This window comes from Apaloderma vittatum, unplaced genomic scaffold, assembly GCF_000703405.1.
Source record: "Apaloderma vittatum isolate BGI_N311 unplaced genomic scaffold, ASM70340v1 scaffold14893, whole genome shotgun sequence".
NCBI lineage: Eukaryota > Metazoa > Chordata > Aves > Trogoniformes > Trogonidae > Apaloderma > Apaloderma vittatum.
The window spans coordinates 38,334-60,878 of NW_009706612.1; the positions used below are offsets into that span (position 1 = coordinate 38,334).

Sequence of the window (22,545 nt, forward strand, 5' to 3'; positions counted from 1 at the left end):
TTTTGTGCTTTTGTATGTTTTTTGCATATTTACTCACTCTCACAAAGAATTTTCCAATGGCTGCAGAAAAACTTTGGCACGATTAAATATACAGCAAAAGTAAAGGCAGAAGTATTGTGATGAAATGAGAAGCATTTAAGCAAGCATAGATAATATCAGGCCATCGAAAATAAATGAGCCGACTTTCAACTAAGAACAAGAGTGAAGCAAATTCGAATGGATGAGATTTGCTCTGTCTTCAGTAAGTGTAGGCTTTAAAAATACACAACCTGAAAAAATAGCTTAAATATTAGAGCTTTTATCTGTGCTAAATTGTGGCTACAAGTCTCTGAGTCATCTGGCTTGTAACAGGTGTAATTGTTTGTGCAGTTGTCATGTTGTGTATCTGCGCTCCCCGGTCCTGACAAACAGTAAAATCGCCACTAAGCCTCAGCGAGAGACAACAAGAGCTTTGACCTTAGAATCTGTCATTGTTCCTTTGTTATCTCTGCACACTATGGAACTGCTTCATTTCAATTCTTTTGGTTTCTGTTTATTTCTTCTGTGGGAGTCCCAGGAGCTTGTTTTCACCAGCTTTCAGTTGGAGTATATGAGTTGTTAGTTTGAAAGACCCACCGTTTCTTTCTGGTAGACTGACAGCCCAGATTGAATATATCTCACTATTAATTAGAGATCAGCCCAAACCAAAGATCCCTCCTTCCCTCTGGAATCTTTTCTTGCCTGGGGAAAATTACTCAGTGCTGGCTGGAGGATTGACCATTGTGTTGTAGAGAAGCTTCTGTCGTTTCCAAATGTGTTTCATTCTCCTCTGGAATTAAACCAAAAAATGCTTCTAAGCATATGCGAACCTTGTGCATGCAGAGGATTTCTCTCCTCCTTTCAAGTTCACTCTGGCCTATAAATTCATCGCACTGAGACCTCTTTCAAACCCCATATTTTTTTTTCTCTGAAAAGTTTTTAGTTTTGAGAACACAAAGCTTTTATCAGTTTCCAAACTGTTGACCTGGTAAAAGTGGATTTGGAGTGATACAGACTTGCCACCCCCCGTTGCACTGTATGTTAGCAGTGTTAGACTAGAGAAAATATTCTGCATTACTGCCTACTAATATTCAACGTGCCAATTTCTTACATATACTACAACATGGATGAGAAAAAGTTGTAAGCTTGATCTGGCAATAAAGGAACAGAAAACAACCAGTAAAAAGTTTTTGGACTCAGATTTGGATCTGGCCGGTCAATCTCTTCCTTGTTGTATCCGGTTCTTGATTAATGGCTTTCAAGTAGATACTCGATTGGGGAAGGTGGAAAGGGAGCAGTGCAGCTGATGCGATGGGAGGTTTTCAGTGTGTAACAGCGTTATTCCGTGGTACCTGTGTCAGATTGATTCGTAATTGTGGCTAACAGTTCGATCTTTGGTAATACATTGCTTTTGAGGAAAACTGAGGGGCATGCCAAGCAAACATTAGAGTTGTCTTTCTGTTTCCTTTTATCTTTGGACTGCAGTGGTGGAGAGCCGAGGAGGGATCATGGACAGCATACAGAGATTTTCAAACCTGCCAACGTATCTCCCTGCGAGCTATCACATCTGCAATGCTGATATTTTCTTCTTCCTCAAAGAAGCCAACCAGGATATCATGAGGAACTCCAGTTTGCAGTCTAGGGTGGATTCATTCTTTATATACAAAGCCAAACTGCCACCTGTCCTAAACGCCACGTATGGACCCTTTTCTGTTGAACAGGCTGTTCCCTTGGACCTCATGCTGACTTCTGCATCTTTTGGTTTCACAGATAAATTCACTTTTAATTGGAAATTAAAATCTCACATAATCGACAGCTCAATCTATTCCAACAAACCTAAAATACAAACCTTGTTCTATATTGCGGGGAAGGACTGGGATGACTCTAATTCTGCGGAGAGCTTGCCTTGTGTGAAGATGTTTGCTTTTCTGGAGTCTAGAGAAGTTGTGGCCAGCTGTAGATTGACAGGTCATCTAGGATTATGTGTTGCGGAGCTGGAACTATCTCCTAGCTGGTTCAGCTCCCCTCCACCCCGGGTTTCAGAGGAAACAGCCTCCATGGAAGGGATTACTGTGGAGCTCTTCTATAAGATTTATACAGCAGATGGGGAATGTTCTCCAGAGGATGCAAAGTGGGAAAACAATATCCATGCAGGTCAAGATAATGAACATCAGGCTTTGTCAGCTATGGAGAGGATTGGTAGCATCATTGTTTACCCAAATCAAGACCAATTAAAACAGTCTTCACTGAGGCTAGATGAAAATATCGTTATTCGCTTACCACTCAACCCGGTCAGAGAAGGTGATGTTGTGACCTTCCATATTTCCCTGGCTGATGACTCTCTAGCAGACCAGTTTGTATTAAGGTAAGAGAATTTTTAAAGTGCTGTATGCTAAACACTCCACAACTAGGGACAAATTGATGTCAGGTGTAATTTCTTCAGTTACATTCAGTGTTTTCCTGAGAGAACTTAAGCATTTGCTCTCCAACTGAGGAAAACTATAAATAGTCTTGAATTATCTGTGTGGATGACACTTTTTGGAACACGGAAATTGATTTAAAAGTATGAGCTGTAAATGTTTGTATGATTATTTTTTGTTTTAATTCTGTTTGCTCTTAGTCATAATTCTGCCTCTTAAATTTTGCCTCTGTAAGTCAGCCAGGATAACTGCTGCAATCCATTTTGCTAGGCAGTTTGCAGGAGGGTTTTTCATATCTTTGGTAAAGCTTCTTCTCTTTTTATCAACTTTCTTATCGTCATTCTAACATACATGGGGTACATCTTGCACAGGTCATACCCGGTGAGGAACTATTATGTTGCGTTGTGCAGAGGGGAGCTGAGAGGTGAGAAAATGAGACATGCCTCAGCTTGCGTAGGAAGCCTTTTGGCAGAGCCAGGATTTGGATCCAAACTTTGCAAGTTATCTTCAGTTTTTCTGTAAGACAGCCCATCCTTCATCCTCAAACTTTTCACTGCTTTTTGCATGCCCCATTTCTGTGTTAAGTTTTTAGACTTTCTGGTGACCTTTACTTGTGAATCTGCCTGTAATAAGAGAAGTCAGGCTTTTCTAACCACCTCGAGGGTTAGTGCTGGATATTTGTTATGTCCTTAGCTGTCAGACTGTGGGTTCAGAGCTGCATAGAGACCAAATTCAGAGAGAAATGTGAGCCAGACTGGGGGAATAAAAGGGCCAAAAGGTAATTGGAAAGTGTCATATGCTGTGAGAATGCGAGACGCTTGGGAAAGAAGGAGCTGCAGCCCATGCTAGCAGACCTCAGAACAGATTCATGCCTTACTTCTGAATTTTTGATATGAGAACTACGGGAGCAGAACATGACAGAAGTGCACTTCGGGGACAGATGTTGAGAAAATGCACAGCAAACCTTATCCAGCACTTTCAAATCATTCCACGTTTGTGAAATAGCACACACATATTAACGAACTTAGAGATTGCTGCGTGAACCAGGGCAAGCGGTTCATAGCGCAGCGCCCAGGCAGAGGGACAGAAATGGTCCACGACATCCCAGGCACTTACATCTGCTGAGGGTGGGGGGGAAAAACTATCATAAGGTTTAAAAATATCATAGGGTTTAAGCAAACTTGAAAAGTAAAAAAAAAAAGTAGATCTAGCACTTGAGGCTATGGTGTAGTGGTTAGGTATGCTGGGGTGAAGGTTGGACTAGATGATCTTCAGAGGTCCCTTCCAACCCCTAACATTCTGTGATTCTGTGATTCTGTTTGGGTCAGGCAAGGTCTTCCTAGAAACCCAACTTATTCTTTAGTGCCTTTTCCTTGTTAAATATAGTTTTGGCTATGATCCACTGTTAGTGGATGGACCAGCCTCGTGCAGCAGTCAGGTTTGGCAGTTGTGTATTGATCCTCAGTGCTATAGCAGACGGATTATGGAATTTGCCTAAGGCTCTACAAGGATCTAACACCAGCTCTTAATTCTCAGCTTTTTGTTCTCTTTGCCACACCACAGCTAAAACTCCCTAGATATTCGAGACCTAAGATGAGTGAGTTTTCTTTCCATTGGAATTTCTAAAATAGCATTTACCTTGTAACAAAAGGCACGAGGGAAGAGTTTTGATATTTCTGCTGGCCAGGAAAGCACAAAAACTTGCAGAAATAGTTTTGAAATGCTGTCTTTGAAAAGCAAATTAGTTTCTGCAAGTGCTGAGCTCAGCAACAAACCTGGGGTTTCAGGGAAACAGACATCAGGGAGTTGAGAGCCTTCAAACTGTGGGGAGCTCCAGGATGAGCCACAAGAGCTTGGTTACTCCCGAGATGCTTCTCCCACTGGCCCTTACGACTTGCACGTCTCCAGCCGTCAGGTGGGAGTCACTCCATGGCACTTTTCCTGACACATGGAGCTCCCGAGCTGCTGGGGAGGCAGTCAGGTTACCATGGGGATTTCCTTCTTTGAAAAGTGTGAGCAATCGGTTCATCTTCAGGAGATGTTTCTGTTACAATAAATCAGCATGTTTTATGTGCCCAGACGAAAATTCACTATTGGCTCTATGCAGTCTAGCTTGTCTGGTCTTTTATTGGCTTTGCTTGCATTGTGCTTTTCATCAGAGAAACTGCAAGTCTTTTTATTTAACCTTCAGTTGAATGCGGAAAGTAAGAGGCAAAATGCAATTCTGCTGATGGTTCACCCATCCTTCAGGATGGAGAGAGCACCAGCAAGTGTTGCTATGATTATTTCGAATGACATACGTGGGGCCCGTGGAGAGATTATTCAGCTGAAGTTTACACAGTAGGCAGGGAATTATGCCGAGGGAAATACAATCACTATAGTGCCTGCATCTAATTTATGCAGTTTCCCTCACAGGCTTTCCGTTTTTCAGCTCAATGCTAATGTCCGTAAAAACCCAGAAGGTTTTTATATACATAGAATTTCTGTGTGTTATGGCCAGAGAAAAATACATTGAAGTGAATGTTTGCCTTGGGAAATATATTTTTGCCTAATATAATTGATTGTTTTTAATCATATCTGTTATAAGTGTAGCGGGGTGAATTGCAGTCTGGCTCATATGAGACAATAGATCAAAATCAAGTCATTCTCAGCACAGTGTTTGATGCCAACCTCGAGCTCTGACAGTAGGTAGAAGAACAGATATGCTCAGTTTTATGCATCTCTTTACTATTTCATGCTGTGTTGTGTGGTATTTTATTTTACGTTGGATTTTGTTCAAGCAAAACTGACTTCAGTTCTCATAAGAGAGCAGATTCTTCCTCCTTTTGGTACAGTTTGGGATTCTTAACCAAGCTTGGAAACCGAAAAGCAATTGGAAAGAGTTTCTTGATTCATCAGGGTGTTATGTTGAAAGACACTCACTTGTTAGACCTCTGTCCTTCCAGTAATGTCACTTGCAAAGTGATGCTGCAGGGTCTGGGTGAAGCCCCAGCTTTCATTTCCAGTCCCTTTCATTAACGCAAACTGATTTTGCTCTGCTTAAGCTACATTTCTGATGTTTGTTTTCGTTCAACAATGAGAATTTAAGATTGAGTTGAAGTTGTAGTTGTGCTGTCGTCTGGGGAATTTGTTCCTTTTCCCCCTGCCATGCAGGCAGCGTGACTGGGTGTAACTGAGGGACGCAGACATGGCAAGGGCCAGAATTTGGAGGCTGAGCCTTCATTTAATGCTTTTGCTGTGCCTGACAGTCATATTGCTCATTTTGTTGACAGATGATCTATACATGTGCTCAGTGAAATTCTTGTGACACTGGAGGTTAATTTGCGGCTGTGCTGGTCCAGTCTGTCCGTACTGTAAAATTTACCATCTGGGAACGTAAATTTTGCCCGTTATGTTAGGTGGGTTGCTGCTTAACATAGTTTAACTGTAGAGATGGGTGAAATGGGCTATGTTGCCATGATTAAACTTTTTTATGGGCTAACTAGTTTAAAAAAAAAAAAAAGGAGAAATGAAGCACAGCTTTGAGATTCCAGGAGGACTAATAAATGCTGTAGTGCCACAACTTTTCTGTCTCTTGACGTACAGGAGCATTTCTGTTACCTTCTTTAATGACAAACTTAGATGAAATATAGTAAATGTTGAAATATGAAAATCATGACTAAAGAAGAGGTAACACCGATTTTTGTGCTGTTTACTAAACAGAAGTCTCCTGATGTACATGGAGGAGTTGTAAAAGAGACAGGAGAAAATAATTCTTGCTTAACCAGGACAGAAATCTCATCCAATAGCACTGGGAATGGCTTGTATTTCTTTTGTGGTGCATGTTATTATTAACTCCATCTTCAGACTCAAAGGGAGTATTTAAAAGAAAGATGGGAGTCATTTTGTACATCCAGAAAACATTTAATGGAGTAAATGGACAATCGCCCCTTGGTTATAGGAAAGAAACCAGGGCACTCTCTTTATAAACGACAGTTTTGCCCCATTTTCCAAGTCTCCCCATTTAAACTGTTAGCCAGGCTGTGCTGGTAATGAAGGCTGAGCACTAATAGCAATTTGTCGAGTCACAGACAAAAAAGTGGGTTTGTTGGCATTTGTTACACGTCCCTAACACGAGCGACCCATCCTTCTTTTATGCCCAATCAGAATAGAAACAGAGATTGGAGATACTCCAGGAATAATAGTAAGGGGCTGAAACCAGGTAATGAATCCCATGCTGGAGAAATGAAAGTGGCTGCGGGCGGGATGTGGTCCTCTGGCTGGAGGGGAACGGCGGGACCCTGCAAAGAAACCTCGCTGTCGTTCGGTGCCTAGGCAACCTCAGGGAAAAAGATTATCTGCTTCTCTCTGCCATGCCTCACACATTGCAGGGCAAAGATTACTTTTTGACTTTCGGATGAGCTGGTACAAGGTGTAATACGCAGCAGTTGGCTTTTACTGATTATTCTCACTAGGAGAAATATATTAAGGATTTATATTAATAAACATGTATCCATATGGAGGAGGTTATGTCTCCTGCTAAGGAATAAAAATTGCACAGGCCATTAAAACTGACTTACAAGGCTTCTACGTTAATAATGAAAGATCTGTAGAAGTCTGAGCAGTCGTCTAGAAGGCCAGAAAAAGATCATTAAGAGGATGTCTCCTGCCAATAGCTGCCAAGAGCAAACAAGGGAAAGAAAACAGAAGGTTTTAGATCTGGCAATGCATAGAAAATGAGAGCATACAGTCTGTGGGGAGCGCAGCCTGGCTGCCTGTGAGGAGGAGGCTCCGCGTGGCCTTCATCACTTGTAACCAGGCTGGTGTGAATGGGGAAGCAGGGCAGGATTATTACTGGCGAGAGAAATAAATGATTAACTGAAGCGTCATTTTCAGATGAACATTCAGCAGAAGTGAAAGTGTTGAGAAAGGGGAAAAAATGTCCTTCTGAAATTAAGCAGAAATGCTAGTTCAGATTTAGAAATAATTACAGAATTAACGCATTACTGGCGATTTGGGAATATTTGGTTTTTACCCAAAGATTTTAATAAACACTAGATGATTGTTTAAATTTTGTTACTTCTCTCTTTTCTCTGAAGGTACATTGAACTAGATGTAAAATATGAAATAGTAATAAGTAATATTAATAAAAAATATCGAGCACGGCAAAGTCTGGAAATGCCAGAGATATCTGTGCAACCTTATGCAGTCTCCATGTACATACGCAGTATAACATACTCCTCAAAGACAAATGCACACTGGTTTTTTTAGATCTCCTGCTTCATTCTATGCATACGTTATCCTCCTCCCACTGCTTTTTTTTCTTTTTGTCACTGAATGGGAAAGGGAGTAACATCCTTTCAGGACACTCCTGCGAAGCCTGAGGGAGCTGTCACCAGAATTTTTTTTAGCTTGGATAAACCATTTCTATAAATTCCCTTTCAGAAAGGGTTGAACCATTCTTGTAGCTTTCTTATTTCTGTTTGAGACGGACATGTGGCCCAGAAAAAGTGGCTTCAGCTGATGAAAGCCTGGCGTGATGTAGGGAGTTACAAATTTCACAGGATGTTGCATGAAGCAGTTAGTCCTGAACCTCTGTCAACTGAGGTGGAAAAGGCGTCCTCCCTGGGTACCTGCAGGCGGTGCGGGGCTGTGCTGCACCCACGTGCACGAGCAGCCTGCCCTGGAAGTAGCTGTACCACACTGCCAGGTTTTCCCTCTTTTTCATGTGCCTTAAGGTAACCTTCTCTGCCCAAGCCACACCGGAGAAGGAGAAGAAAAGAACCCACTCCCTCATGCAGGCTTAAAAGCAGTTAAAACTGACAAAAAAACGCAGCTCCTTCCTAGAGCTTGAGCAATCCTAAAAGCTTAAAAAGCGATGGATATCCGACAGTGAATAAATGACCCAGTGAATCCTGAAAGACCCTGCAAAACTAGAGTCAATAAAGCTTTTTAATGGAATTTTAGATAAAGGTCAACTATCTGCTACAATAATCAGCTGTCCACGATCACTCTTCACAGGAATAAACCAGGCAGAGCAGCAGCCCTGTGCAACAGCGAGAAGCTCTTGTTAGTTGTTGGGTATTGGCTTTGAAGCACTTTGAGATGGGATTGTAGCATCGTGGTGATAAAACACTCTATTTTATTGAAATGTTTTCTGATGGTGGCTTCTTGTTGCCCTGCAGAGGGGGTCCTGAACGTGCCACTTTGTCCAGAAACACAGCTGCTTGTTACCGTGGCATTTTTAAGGTGTTAAAGGAGGATGAGACGGTGATGAGGCTGTGGTGCTGAGTTTGGGTGACTGGGGTGACTGTTCTGGCTGTCTGCCCCTTCCCGCTCCCTCGGCAGCCGTGGCTGTGGGGTGCTTAGGAATGGCTTAGGGATGCTCCCTTCTCCCATGGGAGCGGGGAAATGCTCTAAGAGTTGCAGAAGACCAAAATGCAGAATCAGATTAATTAAAAATATTTAGCTTGCATGTGTATTTCACCAGTGTTTTTCACTGAGAAGGTGAGTAGTTTGACTGCTGGTTATTTTAAATTTTGACGGTTTGGGAATGTTTAATGTGTATGGTGGGCGAGCACTGAGTACACCTGGAATGAAACAAGGACCCACTTTCCATTGGAAAAGGTGTTTGGTTTGCCTTGAAACCTTACTTTTTCTTCTATTCAGGTCCTGGCAGCAGCGCAGCTGCCTCATTCATGTGCCCATCTGCATCTATGAGCGCTAAGGGATGCGGCAGTGTTATGTAAATGAATTTTCTGTATCTCATATTCAGAACCATAAAGTGGAAAAAGAAGAGCGTTGTAGTTACATTGATTCTAAGTCAGTTGGTGTGGGAGCAGGCATCTTGTCTCTGCATCGCCGAACTACAAGTGGGTAAGCAGTGCTGTGTGTAACCGGTGGCAGTTCATCTTGTTTGACACATCAGATTGTTTTACATGTGTGGGACAAATAAGGTTTATTATAGGAGCCCCGACAACCTCTTGTCTGCCAGCGTGTTAGCAGACACTGCTATACGCTGCGAACGGAGAAGATGTGAAAGCGTTTCCCGTGGATTTGGAAGGTGCCAATACACCATGTGACTTGACACAAACTCAGCCTTGTTGATGGTAATGGGAAGAGATTTTACATTTTTAAATGGTTCGGGTTCTACAAGCTTGTTCCTAGACTGATCCCTGTCTCCGAAAGCTTCGACATGACAGCTCCTGCTAATTAACTCCAGGCAGCTCCTGCACAACTCCCCGCTTGCCCCAGGGCTGGGTGCGGATCTGCAGAGCGCTGCCAGCACATGTGGCTCGGTTGCACTGAGAGCAGGTACGAGCTGTGTGGTTAAAATGCTCACGGTGCAGAGCGTGCCTGGGAAGGAGGCAATAGGATTTTGGAGGAGACCACAGCCGAAAGGATGCCCTTGGTTTGTGGCATCTGCTCAGACTCCCTCTCTGCCACATGAAGTTGTTCTGGGGGTAGCGATCCCTCTTGGATGAGAAGCTGCCTCTAAGGGGCTGCCAAAGGTTCAGCCTCTCCAGTGTGCAGAGGGCATTGCTCTTCTCCAAATCTGCTTTTTGCTGAGGGCTGTCCTCTCTGTAGTTATTGCCTTGCAGGAAGGGACTGATGATTTACCCCTGTTGTGAGGAACATTTGTGAGATATGAAATGGGAAGGGAAAGCCACTGAAGACAGAATTAGGAGTTGAGTTTTGCTTGTGAGCATCTGGCTTTCAGTTCCGTTACCTCTGTTAATGAACACAAAGCTGCCTTCAGGTGACAAACCTGCCTTAATTTGCAGTATCGCAAAGGTCAATTTAAGGAAGACAGCTGCAAGATCAACATTTTCTTCATCCATTTTTTTTTTTTTTGGTGCTTTGTACTCAGGTTGGGAACACAGGTCAGAAAAAGCTCCTGTCTTTAGTGATCATTTCAAGTTTGGGGACACGCTGTGGCTTTTTGCAAACTGTGTGTCCTAGTGAACGAGGCCCTGGCAGGAAGCTTGGCGGGGGGATGTCTTTGTTTTGGACAATATGCTGAGTGGTCCCTGCTTTGTGCTGCCAGACAATGATGGCATTGATCAGCTTCTTGTCCGGCTCTTCATTAGCTGGCAGTGCAGTAAATCACGGTCTTGTTTAAACAAGGCAGACACAACTGTAATTCAGTGGTTGATGCAGTTACTTGTAGTGTGTACTAAACAGTACTAAAAGAAAAGTATAAAGTGTGCTTACTTTGAAATTTACTTTCTTCCTGAGATAAATGGTTTGGGCTGCGCACTGCTGTCATTTTACCCCGCTTACTCTCCCACGGAGCTGATGAAGTATTGCCTTTGAGAGAGCACATTGATCACAATTTCTTCATATTCCCACGGATGCTACAGAGAGTTGTTTCTGTCCTTGTGCTTACCTGTAAGATTTTGTTGCCTGATGCAAGAAGACCAGTGCGATGGTTAGAGCTGACAGCTTTGTGGAGGGACAACTTTCAGAAAGAGCAGAATCCAGAATATTGCAAGAATTTTTGTAACACATTTTCTTGTTTTTGGTGCTCCTCCTGCCCCCTATGCAATCTATGTCAATAAAGGACTTCTAAGGAATGTTTTTGGACAAAGCAAAGCAGGGCCCTGTGCTTTGTGTGGGGTATTTAATGCTTCAGATAGCTGCTGCGTGTGCCTCGGTTGCTGTTCTCAGCCAGGGTATGAAAGAAATCATATTAACAAAGTTATTGGATCCCAGATGAATCAAAAGAGCTGCAGGAGAAGAAAACAGTGACAAATGAGTCTGCCATCCCGAGGCACAGCAAATGGTGCTTACAGTTTAAGCTATTTCACTTCTTGCACTGTTCGACTGCCAGCCCTGCCAACGCGGTGTGGGCAGTGGGGAACGAGGCGGATGCCCCGTGCCGGCAGAGCTGCAGAAACCCCCACGCAGTGGGGCTGCTGTTGCTTCGCATGGGGGCACTGCAGCAAGGGCTCTCCTTGAGCTTCCCAGAGCCCAGGGAGCTGGTCCTGGGTGGCCGGGTTCATCTCTCATCTCCCCCTGGCTTTCAGTGCCACTTGAGCCGCCTGCCCTGAGTGGTGCTTGGTGTCAGCGCTCTGTGTGGGACAGTGCTTCATCCTGTGGTTTGAGTTACGTACAGCTATGTAAGAAGAAAACATCTGTACTCTTAGTGTCCTTCTAGAGGTGGTGTGGATGTGCCCAGCAGAGAGGGAACCCGTCAGAGCAGCAGTATTTTCAGGGGTATCCCGATGAGGAGGGTGCCATTCGGAGGGCCATGGCCAAGAAGCCCCATATTTGTGGGGCAAATTTGTCACCCTTATTGCTCTGAGCCAGCAGGCCTGACTCTGAGCAGGTCTCCCTCTGCTCCTACTTTGCTTTCATTGAAGTTGCTAACTAGGACCAAAATATACCTTTCCCTCCCCACTACAGCCTTTTAAAAATTTTCCTGCCAAGTGAACTTTCTCGGTTGCTTTTTGTCTCAATGTGTGGCCTAAGGTTTTGTGGTATTAATGAAGGAGTCCTCAAACTCATTTTCACTGAATCCCCGTCTCTAATTGCACTGGTCCTAGAACTGGAAAAGGAAGAGAAGCAGAAGTGTGGGATAGACGATGCCTTGTTCATGGGCTTTCTAAGCATCTGCTCTAGTTAATGAGGGTCTGGGCAAGAAATTTGCCAAGCGGCCACAGGAAGCACACGTATGGGCGCTTTGATGCAGTTCCCTTATGGTAGATGATGATAAAATGCACCAAGTGATGCTTGAGGACAGTCTGAAAAGTTTGTCCAGTCCTGAGAGGTGGCAGAGGGTGAGGGAGAAGCGGTAGCAGACTGTGAGAATCTGGACCAGGATCCAAATGCATTGTGAGTTTTGGGTTTTGGATCTGGGAGTTTGGCTGTGGCCCATCTCTAATTTAATTTGCCTGCCCAGAGTCTTCTCTCTCTTACACAGAAAAGAGGGGTGATTTAATTGACTTCCGGAGAGTTGCTTAGGATTTGTGCCAGTAAAACTATTTGAATTTGCTTGTGTGCAGGGCACGTGCGCGTGCCAGTGTTCTGGCTTTGTATTCCTGATAATTACTGGGAAATTTTTTAGGGGCAGGAGTAACCCTGGGTGGGTGGGTGGATGGGACACAGATGGATGGGGAATGGTCATGTTTTAGGTACTGTTTTTAATGACCCACAGTAACACTGGTAGTACAGTCTTAATTATGGCATTTCCTGCTGTTATCTCCATAATGTGGCATAAGTACCTATGCTCTTCAGTAAGATGACTTTTGACTCATTTGCCAAAGCTAATAACCCTTTAAAAATAATTTAAACCTTTTCAGAAGTATTTCATGGATGCTCTTGGGACCAGTAGTCCTTTATTTGCTGTGGAGCAGACACAGAATGAATCGCAGTACTGTGGACTCCCTCGAACAGCGACCTTATGTGAGATGTAGTGATTACAGCAATTAAATCCTCTTTGCCAAGGCAACCAGGGCTTTATTTCAAACTGAAGTTAGACTTTTCCCCCCCAAATGAATGTCTTCCGCATGCATTATTCATTTTTCTTTGGAACATTTAGACTGCACGAGTTGCACAAGCTCAAATTCAGTATTATTATTTATTAATTATTGCATTGAGGTAACGTCTAGGACAGCCTGCCTCAAGGGGTCAGAGAGCGCAGAGTTCCCCCATGCAGCCAGAAGCAGACCAAGGAAGGCCATAACCCTTGTCTCGAGGTGGGGGTTGAAGGCTTTACAGCATTTCTGCAATGACTGGTAAAGAGTTTGCATTTGCTTTTTGCTTGACTACATAACCCGTGCCAAGGAAGTTTGAGGCATTTTATTCCAGTGTGTGCTTAGGCCAGTACAGTTTTTGACCATACTCTTAAACCTTTTTACTTAAGTATTTGGAGAAAAAGTAGGTCATGTCAGCTCAGGCTTTTGAAGTCCAGCTACCTTTGGATGATTTGAACGCGGAACTTCTTGTCACTGTGGCTCTAGCTTGGAGGGGAGAAGGTCAGTCATCAGAAATTATGGTTAAGGTGGAACATGTACTTCAACAGCTTTGGAAATTCTAGCTTAGGATGGTTTTTCAATTCCTTTTAAAGGAAAAAATGTTAAAGAAGTGCCTATAACTCTTGTCTTGCATGTGCTACACCCTCATTTTAAGATTGAGTGAGTTCATTGTCTGTTTCTGCTATTATATAAATAGCATCTTGATTGACAAGAAAACTAAAATGATTCTGTTTAAATCTGTACTACTCTCCTAAGAAATCTACATTCATCATTCCTGGGATGACTGAAAGATTTACAATAGTTTATAATCTGGTATCATTTCATTCTTCTTCTTAGTATATTAATCACCTTGTCATAAAACGTCAGGAGAACTTTGTTCAGCTTGCATGGTTTGGGCTGGGAAAGCCATACTTTAATACTAATGTTTCGTAGGAAATTGGGTAGATATCTCTGCATTCTGAGAACCATAAAATGGATGAGTGATATCCTTTGACTAGACATGAGATGCTTACAGTGTGCTGAAGCTGAAGAATGGTTGAAAGAAACCTGCAACTGTACCACCTTGGGAAGAAAAAATGACTGTGCAAAGCAGATCTGGTTCAGGTCAATATTCGATTCTAGACACCTGAAATCACAAGTAGGGTGGAGGCTGGTGTTTGAGCTTTGTCCTTCTCTGCGTTAGTGCCAGACTGCTGTCCTGGCGTGGCCGTGCCAATGGCTGTGTCTTGCTGGCGACATAAATCCCAGGTCGCAATTATTTGGTCATTTAAAGGTTTCGGGTTGCATTTCACAAGCCCGGAGGCAGTCAACCAGGATCCTGGCTTGGTTTCAGCTTCAGTAATTACAACTTGCCAGCACAGATTCTCTCTGCCTCTTAAATCACATCCGCTATTTTTCACTTCCTTTGCTAAACTGCAGTGTCCCCCGTGCTGTTGTTGGTGATAATAGTTCTAATGCGTATCCTATTTATGTAACATTATTTTGTCTGTAATGCATCATGATGTTTTTACAAGAGACGTCTGTCATTGCTTTCATTTTACAAATTACTACTTTTATTGCTCATGTTCCAATGATATACTTCAAATAGTAGATGCTTTCCAAAAGGTGGAAGGCAATGCCCCTTCTACCCTCAAACTGTTATTTTTCAATGAGAACTCTGAGGCTGAGGGGATGTTCCTGCCCTTTCCTTTAGTCTCTTACCAGGACAAACGTATTTGGGGTGTCAGAAAGAGTAACCAACCCAAGGCGAGTTTGGTGGGCGAGGAGGTGCTGTACCCTCCTGTGCGTTTGTCCTGTGCTGCCCTGCAAGTGGGGCTGCCCAGCCCCTCTTCCCTGTCCCCCGCTCTGTCCCTCCCTCTGTCCCTCCAGCCTGGGCCCCCCACGGGGCAGATGGAGGATCTCTGCAGAGGCTTGGATCTGTGTGCAGGCCAGGAGAGGGCAGAGTGGCCCCGGGTCTGGCTTCAGTCTGCAGACCAAAGACCAGGCAAACAACCGCTCAGGATGGGAATAATTTTGGGCAAGGATGTGGCTTGGTGCTGGCACAGGTGCTCCGGCTGGGATGGGAAACTACTTCACTGGCTGTGATCCCCCTGAAGGGACTTAATGCATCACCTCAGAAATGCCTCAATGCGGGCAGACACAGCGACTTGTTCACCCCGGGGGTGCGAACGCTCTGCAAAGGGCCTGGAAGGCTCCCCCGGGAATTATTTCCTACTGAGGAGGAGCAGGTCTCTGCTGGGGTGTCCTCCACACCTGCTGGGATGCACCCGGGCAGTACACGATGGCTGTGCACTTGTGTGTGCAATCCTGCTACCTGGAATTGAAGTGCATGTAATGTAGGTTTGGGGTTTTTTTAATTTCTTTTTAAAATGTTTTCCTCTCCTTTCCTTAAATGATTGCTGAAAGCTCTGTCTCTGTGGTTTTGTTTTATGAATGCACTGTACCCACTGTGTTTGCTGGACATCACAGATGCACTTAATAAAGCAAATTTCTCTGCTGGTCTGTAGGTTAAGAAGCTGTAAGTGAACTTGTCTCTGCAGAACAACTTTTTTTTTGCCTTGAAAAACAATAGAAATGTAGTTAATGTTCAGCCTGACAGAGTCTTAGCAAACATATTAAGGGCTTCATTTAATAAAATCATATTTCACTTATACAGACAAGAAGCAGAATAGAGTTGAGTCTTTTCTAATGAATAAAGTCCTTAGTAAGGCACTTGCAATTTTTCTTTATGTGAGGCTCATTCTCAGTTTTTTTATTTTAGGAGCCAGGGAGATTTAGTGCAGCATTTTCTAAATTGTGTTGTGCTTCCTTTGGAACAGAATGGAAAGGGAAATGTATCTTAATGTTAAACAGACATGAAACACAAATGTGGTTTTTCCCAAAAGAAAAGTTAAACATTTACAAGAAAAATGTTCTTCACAGAAATTTCAATTCTGTTAAAAACACATTTACTGTCAGAAAATAATGGTGCTGGATGAGGTCTAATAATAAACCGATTTGTGTGTACCACGGGAGCGGACTTTCTCTGTCTTTTGTTGTAAGTCATGCTGGAAGGGCTGCCACTGGGCTAGGGGAGCACGGATATTTTCACACTGGGATTTGTGTCTGCTTGAATTATGTGAATAACTCTATTGAAATACATCATGTGACTCATTATGAAAACGTTGCTTTTTACTCCATTCAACGATGTTTGAGCAGCTCCATGTATTTTTCTCTCAGATTTCTTTTTAAAATTCTTTTTTCTTGAATGCCCTCTTTGCACAGTGCCTCGATTGTACCGCGCGCAGACCACGCGACAGCAGCCTCCTGATTTCTGGGTAACGGCGCTGGTGCGTCTGACAGCCAACATTAATGGGCTGGGCACGAGCCGCTCTCCCAGGGCACCAGGGTTGCACAGTGCTCTCCTTTTCTGCATTGATCCAATTTGTTGAGATCAGCAGGTCCACCAAAGCATGCAAATTTTAAATTTTCTTTGAAGAAAATTGAGTGACGTTTTTCCCTGAAACAAGCTGTTTTCTGAACGTCTCTGCCAGCTAGCTTGCTTGGGAGAGTACTTGCAGAAATGGAATTCAAAAGTGGTACAAACGCAGCCAAATTGAATACATTTACAGATGTAAAAGGCTTGGTTTATTTAGGCTTGCAAAACTCTTCGGGGTGAGAACTGTCACTTTTTGTAGTTCTATAGCGTGTTACATAATAGGTCCCTAAACACACTGGCTGTCAGGTGCCACTGCAATCTGGTGGGTTTGGTAATGGTGATGGTCAGAACACCAGTCCCAGCTGGCTTATAGACCCACAGGTTTCTAAGACAGCACAGGTACCTTTTATCCTCTCTGGTCCACAGTCAGTCATGCTTGATGACAGTGTGAAAATTGGATTTGTCAACTAGTAGTCCCTCAGTGATCGATAATTAGTTGTAATTATGCACTGTTTAAGTGCTGTGGAGAGGAAATTGAAGTTTGTGGCTGGAATAGGAAATGAAGAATGGCAGGTACACCAAGCCTTTTGGAGTTAGAGAACTTTGTTTAAAGAGACGAATTTGCACAAAGAACAATAAGTTCAGCTGCCTTCTTTAGCTGGGCCGTGTCACACAGCTGTAGGCGTGGTTAAGCAGGCTAATGTATTTCTTAGTGAGCTTGCTGGCCATAAAGCATCATAACTTGAACAACAAGGACGTTTGTGTTTTATCTGTAGTCTCCCAAAAATGCACTTCGTGTGAAATGTCATGAACAAGCCCTCATTTGTGAGGAAATATCTCTTGACACTTCCACTGGGCTTAAAATCAAAGATTCTCTCCCCACCCTGCTTAAAATTTTTTGTCCAAATATATGTGTTAGGAGAAACTGAAGTCACTGCTTGAACCCTCAGTCATGGGGCTACACTGTCCTTTTGCACTCACTTGGAGAAGGTGCAAGTCGAGGCACGTAGTTTGGTTTTGGATGGAGGAGGAGAAGTTTTCATTTGCTTCTCTCTGGCTTTCTTCTCTGCTCAAAGAGCACAGCAGACCAGGTTTCCAAATGGACAGAGATGTTATTCTGGTGGTGTCTGTGGAGGCTCTGAAAATCCCGTTGTGTGCGTCCTGGGATTTCTGCACAGACTTCAGAGTTAACTCTGCCTGTGGGTGGTGTCCATTACCTCGTATGTCTGCTTGTCATTCTCTGAGTAGGTGTGCAAAATGAAACCATTTAACTGCAGGAGATCGAAGTGACATAGCTGGGGTAGACCTGTTACCCAGTGGTATGTAAGAAGGAACCAGTGAAATTTATGGTTTCTGAAGGGCCAGTGGTGTATTTTTAAGTTTCTTGTATTCCTACACTGCATAGTCAAGATTAGCAGATTGTTGACAGCTCTAGGATGTATTTGCTGTCACCTGGCTGGAGTCTGAAGCAAGTCATAAATTTTTAGTTTGAATGAGCTTGTGTGACGTGCAATGACAGATACATTTTTGTTACTACCAGTATGTAGCATGTCCTATGGTTGAGATTTTGGTGCTATTCTTAGTGTGGCCTTGAGTGATTTACTTGCTTTCTTTGCACTTCTGTTTCACCATCCAAGAAAAGATGGAGAAAATGACACATTCCTCATTTGCTGTGATGGCTCATTCTTTTTCTGTGATGTTGGATCCCGACACAGGCTCATGTCATTTTCATTGAGTTCAGTCAAGACTGCTGGCAGGAGGCAGCAAGTGCTCTACAGAAGAGAATCCAACATTTCCAGTTGCTGCTGCTGAATTTCATGTACCTCGGGTGTATGTAACATGAACTGAGATTCAAAAACTTGGAGTGTTTTTGGAATGATAATACTAAGTTCTGGGGAAAAGTCCTCTCCCAGAATATACATTCAGTGTGGGAGAAGGGACAGTGTGAATCACTTTTGTCCTCACATGACCGAATATCTAGAGGAAATCAATTTGCAGATTTTGGCGTGAGGGTAAAACTGTCGTTCCATGCATTGGTGAATTCTATTCAAATGAAGAAGAAAGATAAATGATAATTTATTGTATTCCCTCATCTTTATAGTTTCTGATGTCTAAATTTATCTCAACAAAGTGAAATATGTCTTCCTCAGACCTTTTAAAAGGTCTCACATCTATCAGCAGTACTTGGATGTAGCTGCATTGAAGCTGATATTCTGCTGTTTGAGAAAAATCTGACTTGGCTAAACTGGCTTTGCTTGCAGCGAGAGAAGGAAGAGAAGCACAGTGTTACACCTCAAATCGAGGGCTTCTGTTTGCCGACGTAGCAGGAGCTGGCTACGAACTTCGCTGAAGATGTCGTCATCTGTGGCAGATCAGCCAGGGACATGGTGACACAGGCAGTGTTCAAAGTGGAGCTGAGAAGTGGGAGGTCTGTTTAGGTCTAGAAATTGTCCGTCACTTGAAACAGCAGCTTTTATCAGCTTGCAAGCCAGGAAGTTTGAAAAGCAAGTAATTATTTTATTCCCTGGAATAGGAACACTGAATTTTCTCACTGAAGGCCGTTCGGAAATGTATGCATGCTAACTACTTCAGTTCTTCACCTAGAGGATAAAAGCAGCAGTTTCTGAGCCAGGTAATACATACCTGTTTGATGTGACTGCTGGGAGGAAGAGAGCGGCGGAAAGAAATTCTCTGAGAAGGCTGATGGGGAGGAGAAGGGGCAGAAGTGCAGCACCACGGCGCAGAGCCATTTGAAAGGAAATCTACTTGTGCCTGCAGCGTGGGGACTATGGGGAGCCAGGAAGCTGCCCCCTCCCTTCAGTCACATCATGAAGCAGGGCCCTGCTCCTGCGAGTGTACGTAACATATGTGTGGCAAATGGACTCAGGCAGGCCCCCATTAGCTTGTGCTGCCTGCCTTCCGTGGCTGGCGTGCCATGGCAAAGGCTCATTTTGGTGGAAAACTGTGCTCTGTAAGGGGATTTTACAGTACATGCACACGCAGCCTCCCAGGATCAGGCCTGATTAATGGGTTTGGCCAGAAAACTGAAGGGAGTAGCCAGTTTGGGAAGTGGCACTGCTGTCTGTGTGAGTCTCCCTGAGAGCTCAGAGCATCTGTGTCTACTAAACTGCCAAGGAGGGACCAGCAGCAATCTTACAAAGTGGGTAAAATAAGAAGCTATGTTTATACTGTATGTATATGCATAAAAGAGAAAGCCCCTGCCTCTGCTGGATAGTGTATTCATACTGTTCTGGAGAAAGGCTCAAACCATATCTAGAAATGGGGTTTTTTTTTCTGAATTTGAGAGCAGTTTACTGGTAAAACAGCACAACAGAAAAATAAGAATATGCATAAAGAATATGTATACTTTAAGGTTCATGTTGTATGGGTTTAGATTTGCTAGTCATGTTTTCTGAGGCTTAAACCATCAATGCTTCCAGAGAAAAGTGATTTGGGGCCAAAAGTCCATCATGTTATGAGGCCTACGCCATTTTTACATACCTTGGGCTGATGTGTACAGGAATTCATAGACAGTAGTTAATATTCTTTCTTTTAAGTGGAAACATGCAAGGCAAATACATTTGAAACACAGGAAGTATCCATGTCCATACACCCGATATACCTTGAAACAGCTTAGTTGTTTATGTAAATTATTTTGCCTTTGTGTTGCAAAAATGGAGTTGGAGAGTGATGCTGGAAAAAACAGAAGAGAGCGGAGAGCAGAATTAACATGAAAAGGCAAATCTTGTTGGTGGAAACTGGGAAGCATCAGGGAAGCTGCTCGTTCCCTATCAATTTTTTTGCTTTTGTGAAGATACAGCAAGGAATTAAGCCTGGGCAAAAAGCTGGAGGGTTGTGTCTGTTCCTCAGCACCTCGAAAGTTGCCACATACGGAGCTGGCATCCGCTATCTTGTTTTACTATAGCTGTGTTTCATGGGGGAGACCAAAGAGTGGGAGATGAGGCTGCTCTTGTTCGTGTTTGATTCTGCCTCCCTGGCAGTTCTCTGCTTCTCTGCTACTCCTGTGTCATCCTTCAGCAAGAGTAGAGATGCTCTCCAAAGCACCTCCAAAACTCTGATGTGCTTAGACATCAAAAATGGAAGGTGTGCCTCTCCTGCTGCAGAGTCGTGGTGATCGCTTGCCTTAGGGGGAAGAGCATATGTACAGCAAATGGACACTTATATAACCCTATTAGCTTATACTGTGTGATTTGAACTGTTGGTTTGCCACAGGGAGTTGGAGAAGAAGAATTAGGTAATATAAATAGAAAGATGACATCCTCAAAAAGAGTGCCATTCAGCACATATTGCTGGCTGGCCTCATGGTTCAGAGCCGATAAGCAAATCTGGCCTGAATCCTGTTGCAGCATTTTACGATGGCACCAGCAGAGCAGAAGAGTTGGCAATGTCAGCAGAGGTGGACGCTGTGGATGTGAGTCCTGCCATCCGCTGCCGTTCTGACTGCAGGAGCCTGCCTCTCAGTGGCAGAAACCTAGGGCCAAATTAATTGTGATTAATTTTGATTACGAACCATTCCCTTTGAAGTGACTCTCCAGATGAATTTGTCCCATGTGTGCTTTAAATGGCAAGTTGCTCAGAAGTGCTTCTGCTAATGCATCCTCCAGTTTTATTTCAAATATCCTTTTCTTTCTTTCTTTCTTTTTTCAGCAATTAGTTCCTGGTACAAATGCAGACACTTCGCATTAATTCCCCACAGGGCTTTTCTGCCATATTTTTAGGCTTTTGAGTGGCATTGTTGAAAACTTGAAAGCATTATGGTAATGATGAGGGCCAGTTCTTGTGTTCTTTATTCAGTTATCAGTTAGGAAGAAAAAAATGTGTGATGCTCAATCATGCAAAAATCCTACTAAGAGCTCATTTAAGGGAAGGTTTGAGTGGGGACCTCAAGATTTGGCCCACAGTCCATGATAGATTTTAGCAACAGCTGGGTAGTGATTGGGTAGAAGAATGTAAGTATAAACGGTTGAAGTGATGGAACAAAAGCAGTTAATAGTATTGTACGTTCAATACCGCAAGGAACTATTGCATATTATTACATGTAAGAAAAGGAAAGTACAATGAATGCATGTTTAAGCCAGTTCCTCCCACTGTTCTTTTCATTTGTTTGTGGAACTGACTGAAGGCTTTGTCTGGTCTAGCAGGAGCCTCTTGGCTGCCTAATAGCAGCACAGAAGGTATGGCACAGCACCTTTTCTTATTTATTTACTTGCTTACTTATAAAAAGGAGTGTTTACAGAAAGCTGTGCTTTGACCCAGGCTTTAAGAAAAGCCATGCGCTTCACTCCTTGGGGCCTTCTGAAAGCTCACGTGATGAGAAGCACTTCTCACCACGAACAAACTACCAAATGCATTTGAAATGGAAAAATTCTGATTGAAATGGCCTTCTCTGAGCTCCCAGCTGCTGGCAACTATATGGCAAAACAATGGCAACGTTTGCAATCACTTTGCAGAAGCTGCTTATCTAATAATCAGGACAACTTTAAATATTTATTTGAAACTGGTTGGTTTTAAGTATTGAAGAACGCCGCTTTTTTTTCCCCTCTTCGTCGAATTAAAACAGGAGGAAGGCAGCCAGGGATCCTGTTTACTCACATCATGAATGCTGAAGGTAGGTCACTTCAGGGCCTTACAGGTCTCTGCAGAGAAGGAAAGGAATTTGGAAATTCTTAGGTTAATTTAAAAGCTGTGTCTTGAAGACCTTTCTAAACAAATGTGAAACTTGCAGAGGAAGGATCAGGAGCAGAGGAAAACTGCAGATTTTTTTCCATCCATAGGCAGAGACGGAGAGCAGCAGGAGGCTGCCCATTGCATGGCAGGCAGCAAGCTCTGAGGCTGAGGCGCTGCCCAAGGGCTCAAACTTGAATTGCGTTGGTTTTCTGTGTCATCTTTCCCCATTTTCAGCTCAGACAGACATTGGCCTTCAGCTATGCTACCTCCTGTGTTCTCTGTTTTCCCTCAAGATCTGTAGTTGGTTAGTTTGTACTTGGGGGACCTTTTGATGGGTGGAAGCAGTGAAGGAGAGCTTTGCCCCTCACCTGTTCTCTAGCTCCTCTTTCACAACTTGTTCATGAGTCCCCAGCAAAGCTTCTGACTCAACAACAGTATGTCTCAAATGCAGAACTTTGGAGAAAAAATATTATGCAACCGTTGGGGTGGCTGCAGCCAGCTGCAGTGTCACAGACTGGTGGCAACTGGGGAGAGAAGGGCTGTC

At 43.5% G+C, this 22,545-nt stretch overlaps 1 protein-coding gene across 1 annotated transcript in view; it reads left to right on the top strand.

The window, feature by feature from the left end:
* Window positions 1–1,475: 1,475 nt before the first annotated feature.
* The window catches only part of LOC104271251 (transmembrane protein 132B-like), a gene marked incomplete at its 3' end in the record, with an annotated part of 135,296 nt that continues 114,226 nt past the window's right edge, over window positions 1,476–22,545 (top strand). The window contains exon 1 of the mRNA XM_009865867.1: window positions 1,476–2,383. Within this exon, the coding sequence (XP_009864169.1) occupies window positions 1,527–2,383 (857 nt within the window). The remainder of the gene's footprint in view (window positions 2,384–22,545) is intronic.